Source organism: Protopterus annectens, chromosome 14.part0 (genome assembly GCF_019279795.1).
Source record: "Protopterus annectens isolate FY-2018-M chromosome 14.part0, PAN1.0, whole genome shotgun sequence".
NCBI classification, from domain to species: Eukaryota; Metazoa; Chordata; order Ceratodontiformes; family Protopteridae; genus Protopterus; species Protopterus annectens.
This window is the reverse complement of record NC_056748.1, coordinates 884,282,318-884,290,639: the sequence shown is the minus strand read 5'-3', so window position 1 is coordinate 884,290,639 and position 8,322 is coordinate 884,282,318. Positions and strand designations below refer to the sequence as shown.

The 8,322-nt window shown below is 35.3% G+C and overlaps 1 protein-coding gene across 1 annotated transcript in view; it reads right to left on the bottom strand.

Moving 5' to 3' along the window:
- RBP4 (retinol binding protein 4) overlaps positions 1 to 8,322 on the bottom strand; it is a 134,460-nt gene that overhangs the window by 55,542 nt on the left and 70,596 nt on the right. The window contains exon 4 of the mRNA XM_044056667.1: positions 6,689 to 6,795. Coding sequence (XP_043912602.1) covers positions 6,689 to 6,795 — 107 coding nt within the window. The remainder of the gene's footprint in view (positions 1 to 6,688; positions 6,796 to 8,322) is intronic.

Genomic DNA, 8,322 nt, shown 5'->3' with positions numbered 1-8,322 from the left:
AGCTAGCTATACAGTGGGTGATAAAAGGGTTTATACCAAAATTAGTGAGCTTGTCTGTAATGCCAGAGTGGGTATTGTAACAAAAGCCTTGGCTAGGCTGAGGTAAGCTGTGTGCAAAGTTTTACCGCCATACTTTGCTGACCCTCTCATAAAAGTCCACCGTGGTTACATTTGAGTTAAAGAGTATGCATGAGAGGTATGTAGGAGTTTGATGAATCTCTAATTTGTCTTGCAGTGGCTAGAAACAGGAATTACGTATTCTCTCTCTCTCTCTTTCTGACACTCTCATTTACTGAAAGGGGACATGACCTCCTCAACTCAGGGCAGGAATGGTTCTTCCTCCCAGACTGCCTCAAAACTGCTGCTCCACACACCCCACAGTAGTTGCTAGGGAGAACTATCAGACAATATAGATTGAATTATGAATTATTCTATTAAGCAGTAATATAGTCAGAAAACAATCTAAGAATTAAAGATGAGAAAACAACTTTGCAAGCTTAATGGTAGAACCTATCAGTTTGGGCCAATGTTTAAAGAAGAAAAACTATTTTTTTTGAGGGGGGGATACCCCTTAAGGTGATAGGTTTGAGAAGTGGCTAAATTCTTCTAAAATGACCTCTTGAAATGAATATGTACACACACACACACACACACACACACACACACACACACACACACACACACACACACACACACACACACACACAGACACACACACACACACACACACATACATACACATACATACACACACACACACACACACACACACACACACACACACACACACACACACACACACACACACACACACACACACACATTTTTCTATGTAACTAGTCTGAAGTACTCTGATATTGTTTACATCTCTGCATTCTTTGTTTGTGAAATGTTTTTTATTTCACCCACCTGAACCTGAAAGTGGTCAATATTGATTAGTGCACTACGCTGGTAAACAAATATAGATATATATAACTATATAAAAGTAAATACATTCTACCACATACAGCACATATACATGCATAGCTTCAGTGTGTGTAATGTGATGACCCTGTCTTAGTCCAATGGTATAGCTCTGTCTTGTGTAACATATGATTTACTAACATGTACGTGTGCCATGGAATAACCATTTTGCTCCTTAAATGGACCAGAGTGAGTAGCCATGGTGACTTCAGGCACTGGGTAATGCAGGTTTCCATCACGGTGCACTGGAGATCTGGAGAGAGCAGGCTTTTACCTGTTCTTTCTGCACAGGGGCTTTAGGGAGAACATGTTTTATAAGTGCAATGGCTCAATGTGAATGGTGGATAACTGGCACAACCTTGCAGGGATGGGGAGTGATAACACTGGCATCATCCATGCTGTGCAGCATATTTGACATTGACAGAGTTATTTGAAGTAGAGATATCCTGACCTGCTTTGTCAATGGGAGGCATACCTCTCAACCTCTTAGAGCAAGAAATCTAGACAAAACCATAAATAATGGGGGACAAAGGCCCATAAATGGAGACAATGTTTATATTTTGCTCTTAGAAACTTATAAAGTAGACAGAATAACAGGTTTTGCATTTGCATATATTTTCTGAAGGGTATGAAGTCTGAAACACAAATGTCTGTCATTACTTTCTGCCTTAAATATTCAATGATTTGCAGGTCATTCACTAGAAAACCACAATTTTATGAAAAATGGACCAACAATATGAGGCAAAAATCTGGACATTCTGCAAAAATCTGTACAGTTGAGAGGTATGGTGGGAGGTAGAGGTATAGCAGTAGCAGCCTGATATGTTCTGTAAAGCAAATTCTTTTCTGTATTATTATCTTATATTACCCTATTTCACATGTATACCTTGAAGTGCAGACTTTGTTTTTCAATGGTGCTTATATTACTCCACCTATTTCACATGCATACCTTGAAGCGCAGACTTTGTTTTTCAATGGTGCTTATATTACCCTAACTGTTTCACATGTATACCTTGAAGTGCAGACTTTGTTTTTCAATGGTGCTTATATTACCCTACCTGTTTCACATGTATACCTTGAAGTGCAGACTTTGTTTTTCAATGGTGCTTATATTACCCTACCTGTTTCACATGTATACCTTGAAGTGCAGACTTTGTTTTTCAGTGGTGCTTATATTACTCTAACTGTTTTACATGTATACCTTGAAGTGCAGACTTTGTTTTTCAATGGTGCTTATATTACTCTAACTGTTTCACATGTATACCTTGAAGTGCAGACTTTGTTTTTCAATGGTGCTTATATTCCCCTAACTGTTTCACATGTAATGGTACTTAATTACTCTAACTGTTTCACATGTACACCTTGAAGTGCAGAATTTGTTTTTCAATGGTGCTTATATTCCCCTAACTGTTTCACATGTAATGGTGCTTATATTACCCTAACTGTTTCACATGTACACCTTGAAGTGCAGAATTTGTTTTTCAGTGGTGCTTATATTACCCTAACTGTTTCACATGTATACCTTGAAGTGCAGACTTTGTTTTTCAATGGTGCTTATATTCCCCTAACTGTTTCACATGTAATGGTGCTTATATTACCCTAACTGTTTCACATGTACACCTTGAAGTGCAGAATTTGTTTTTCAGTGGTGCTTATATTACCCTAACTGTTTCACATGTACACCTTGAAGTGCAGAATTTGTTTTTCAGTGGTGCTTATATTACCCTAACTGTTTCACATGTATACCTTGAAGTGCAGACTTTGTTTTTCAATGGTGCTTATATTCCCCCAACTGTTTCACATGTAATGGTGCTTATATTACCCTAACTGTTTCACATGTACACCTTGAAGTGCAGAATTTGTTTTTCAGTGGTGCTTATATTCCCCTAACTGTTTCACATGTATACCTTGAAATGCAGACTTTGTTTTTTCAATGGTGCTTATATTCCCCTAACTGTTTCACATGTAATGGTGCTTATATTACCCTAACTGTTTCACATGTACACCTTGAAATGCAGACTTTGTTTTTCAGTGGTGCTTATATTACCCTAACTGTTTCACATGTATACCTTGAAGTGCAGACTTTGTTTTTCAGTGGTGCTTATATTACCCTAACTGTTTCACATGTACACCTTGAAGTGCAGACTTTGTTTTTCAATGGTGCTTATATTACCCTAACTGTTTCACATGTACACCTTGAAGTGCAGACTTTGTTTTTCAATGGTGCTTATATTACCCTAACTGTTTCACATGTATACCCAAGTGCAGACTTTGTTTTTCAGTGGTGCTTATATTCCCCTAACTGTTTCACATGTATACCTTGAAGTGCAGACTTTGTTTTTTCAATGGTGCTTATATTCCCCTAACTGTTTCACATGTAATGGTGCTTATATTACCCTAACTGTTTCACATGTACACCTTGAAATGCAGACTTTGTTTTTCAGTGGTGCTTATATTACCCTAACTGTTTCACATGTACACCTTGAAATGCAGACTTTGTTTTTCAGTGGTGCTTATATTACCCTAACTGTTTCACATGTATACCTTGAAGTGCAGACTTTGTTTTTTCAATGGTGCTTATATTACCCTAACTGTTTCACATGTATACCCAAGTGCAGACTTTGTTTTTCAGTGGTGCTTATATTCCCCTAACTGTTTCACATGTATACCTTGAAGTGCAGACTTTGTTTTTTCAATGGTGCTTATATTCCCCTAACTGTTTCACATGTAATGGTGCTTATATTACCCTAACTGTTTCACATGTACACCTTGAAATGCAGACTTTGTTTTTCAGTGGTGCTTATATTACCCTAACTGTTTCACATGTATACCTTGAAGTGCAGACTTTGTTTTTCAATGGTGCTTATATTACCCTAACTGTTTCACATGTATACCCAAGTGCAGACTTTGTTTTTCAGTGGTGCTTATATTCCCCTAACTGTTTCACATGTATACCTTGAAGTGCAGACTTTGTTTTTTCAATGGTGCTTATATTCCCCTAACTGTTTCACATGTAATGGTGCTTATATTACCCTAACTGTTTCACATGTACACCTTGAAGTGCAGACTTTGTTTTTCAGTGGTGCTTATATTACCCTAACTGTTTCACATGTATACCTTGAAGTGCAGACTTTGTTTTTCAGTGGTGCTTATATTACCCTAACTGTTTCACATGTACACCTTGAAATGCAGACTTTGTTTTTCAGTGGTGCTTATATTACCCTAACTGTTTCACATGTAATGGTGCTTATATTACCCTAACTGTTTCACATGTACACCTTGAAGTGCAGACTTTGTTTTACAATGGTGCTTATATTACCCTAACTGTTTCACATGTATACCTTGAAGTGCAGACTTTGTTTTTCAATGGTGCTTATATTCCCCTAACTGTTTCACATGTAATGGTGCTTATATTACCCTAACTGTTTCACATGTACACCTTGAAGTGCAGACTTTGTTTTTCAATGGTGCTTATATTCCCCTAACTGTTTCACATGTAATGGTGCTTATATTACCCTAACTGTTTCACATGTACACCTTGAAGTGCAGAATTTGTTTTTCAGTGGTGCTTATATTACCCTAACTGTTTCACATGTACACCTTGAAGTGCAGACTTTGCTTTTCAATGGTGGAGCAGCAGCAAGTCAATATGGATGCTTATCTGATAAGTCTGGAGTGCCCTTCCCAGCTGTGGGATGAGCACAGACATTGTGCCAGCCTACGATATAACTCATACAGATTGTGGCATAGTGTGTGTGTGTGTCTGTGTAAGTAAGTAATCATGTTTTTCCGCTGTGTCATCATTTTGCAAGTCTAGTTGTAGAGGATACATTGAGGCCATGGTCACCCAGGGATGTGCCCAACAATACATCGTGTGCGAGGTTCCAGTGGTCACCAGATCTATCTCTCAGCAGGGTGATCATTCTGCTGATAAAGATCAGTATTGTATAAGTCTTTTAAATGGTTTATTATACTGTTCTAAATGAATGTTTTGAAGTACTTCCACAGACCACGCATTAGGCTTATTGTGCAATAGTTAGTTGGATCTATTCTTTCACATCCCTTATTAACCGCAATACTTGGTATCATGTACAATTACAGACTTATACAACATTGGAGTAATATATACAAATTAAAATGCCTGTGTCAGTTCTTTCATCAGTTTAAAAATACATTTCCTTAGGAATTAATCAATACGTACAATACAACTAATACTCTTGACTTTACTTAAGACACGATAAACCTTAATTACAGTAAACACAGAGCAACAAATATTATAAGTAGTATGTATGAGGGGGTTTAGCACAAATGTTATTTATATAAACCTGGCATGGCAAAGTATTACACAGAGAAATTTAACCTTCAAAGTATATTTACAGCATTGCAAGACAAATACAAGGAATATAAAAATCAGTCTGTGATTTTTTCCAGTCAGTTTGTAGTCTGCGTATAAACCTTATTAAAGAAAAGTTCATATCACCTTCATGGAAGAACAGGATAGTCAAAGATATTCTTTCTCTGAAAGATGCCATGGAAAAATAGATATTCAAATGTTTTTATGCACTGAACAAACAATGCAAAGATCAGAAAGGGAAAGGTGCTTGAATCTCATAAATATCATAAATATTTTGTTTACTATATTAAGCAACAAAAACACAGTACAGACTGGCTGTTAAGTATCCTGTTTCTTCACACCCATTTTCTAATATAAAAAATGCTTCATACTAAAAAGTGAGCTGACGGTAAAACTAGAAAAAAGTTGCAGAATGCCTGAACTACACTGAGAAAATGGAAAATGAGATGTTGTTGGACTGAACAATTATAAAACTGTTTGAAACTGTTACCCTTAATGTAGTTTACCAAAACACAACTTCATATTTTATCTTACATATTTCATGAAATGCAAAATGGGTGTGAATCTTATCTCGATATGTGTCATTGCAGCAAGTCAAATGTCTCTGGAATACATGTTTAACCTGCATGTTTTGAAAAAAGACTATAAAATATTACAGGTTTCTATTTTTTTATTATTATTTATCTGTTAAGCAGGTAAGCCGACTGGACGTAACTATTTTTATGGGCAACCTGGGATCATTGCCTGGTTGAGTGACTAGTGCAAAGTCACAAAGCAATCAAATAGAGAGGGAAGGACTCAAAGGGAATAAAATCTGAAATGAATATGGGAGAAATACATTTCCTAGTGACCATTTCGATAATGATGAAAACACATACACTCCACTCTCTGATAAAGAGAGATGAATGCATTTTTTTCCTCAGAGGTGTAAGGACCTTAAAGTTATAGGTATAATTTAAGGTGCACAAAGGTAAGATTTGTTTGACACAAAATGTCCCCAAACTCTAATTTTCTAATTTAGCTTCAAACTTTATTATTATATCAATGCATTTAGAAGTGAAATAGTCTGATGGTATCACACAGGACTGAGGCTATGAGCTGGTAATGAACTTTATTATGTAGTCCAAGGATTGATTCTCACAGCCTCCATTTACCTATTATGTAACGTGAGCAACTCATCTAACCAGAAAAAGGTCTGTGTGGATCAGTGCTCTACCCTGATTAACAAATACAAACAAATCATTTGCTTTAACACACATTGAATAAACGTTCGAGTCCGACATATTATTATTTGCTCTGTTTCCTTTGTATAATGTTGATTTTATACAACATATTCAGTTTGTTCTTGTGTCTTGAGAAAGGCATACTTACTACCAGTCTGAAGATATGCTGCGGCTCCCCAGTATTTCATTTTGAACTTAGCAGGGTCATCAGTATCTTCAAATGTGCCAAACATATTTGCACAGGTTACCCAGTATCTGAAAAAAAAAAAAAAAAAGGTTTATATTCACAGCGGCTGGTTGCTAAAATTCTGAAAATGCTTGAGACTTCAGGCATGATTAAATGCACAGTGCCTCAACTAAATTAAGTTTCTTATAAAATGATTTAAGTATAGGTATACTAAAGTAGAAAGGTTTATTTTATACAGCACTTAGTTCAAGCATTTATTCCTTTAAAAGTATACCTTTTGGCATCTATAAAGTTAAATTATTAAATAATGTGATACACTACTTTTCACCAGTAAGGACATTAGCCACTGTAGCTAATTACAGATAACGTAGGTGATCATTTACCATTGCTGAAAGCCTTTGTGAATCAAGTGTAAGTAACTCTTGTTACATAAACCTACAGTAGTTTGGCAAACCTATATGTGCTGGTAAAACATATGTAATATCTGGTGATAGCCCACCTTTGTTTTAAAATGTAGTCTTATGTGCAAATATATAATAAGCAGTGCATCAAACAGATGAAACATACAAATCTATGTCCAACTATTGCATCTGAATAGCAGTTTAATATAAAATACTTATAAAACAATATCTAAAATACTTAGAACTTTCATCACAATATATGATTTCTTCAGACTGTAACCGCACATAATACAGCAACCAATTTAAACCCCCCAAATTACAATTCACATGATCATTCACTAATCAGTTATCACTCTTATGCTAATAAAAACACTAAATCATGGAAATAATAAAACAACCAACCTAACGCCAAAACTGATACAAATATACAACTATATTTTCTAAGACCATATGTTTAAAACACACTTAATACTAATACCCTTGTTTAGTCCTTGGGTAGAATTGGCATCAGAATGTAGTCACCCAATCAGCTCTCTATTTTCAAGCTGATAGCCCCACTGTATAAATCTTTCATTAGTTTTCACCTTCTCTAATATGTTAAAAAGAAAGTTTGTAAAATTCACACAGCCTTTAGAATGGTTGTTTAGTGCATTTGTTGTCACCACTTCGACTGCTATAATGATGTTCATAAATTCTAGACCATAAATCTCTCCTGGTCTTCCTTATATAAAATATGGTACAGGCTTAACAAACTGACAGGTACACTACCTCTTAATACTGCAATTATATTTCCCCATTTAAAAAAAAATCTTTAGGCATAAAAACCACTTCTTCCACCATTTTGTGGTTAATAAACCTACAATGTCTGCAGTAACCACATTTCATGGTAACTACTACCCTTGTTGGAAGATACCCAGTAACTAGATAAATATTCCAAAAAATCTTTCAAATTTTTTCTTTTAAAAACAAACATTGGTTCAACCTCAACCAAATCAGTAATGATACATTAATACTGAAAAAAAAAAACTATTTTTAATAATATCCACAATAGCATAAATATCCATATTGTACTGCATAATGAAAATCCTTTCAAATTTTCTTCCTACTATATTCAGATTTTTTTGTAAATGCACTTAATTGTTTTAATAATATATATAACAGTTTTAGGTTGTTAAATAGAAATTTTTTGTTTCA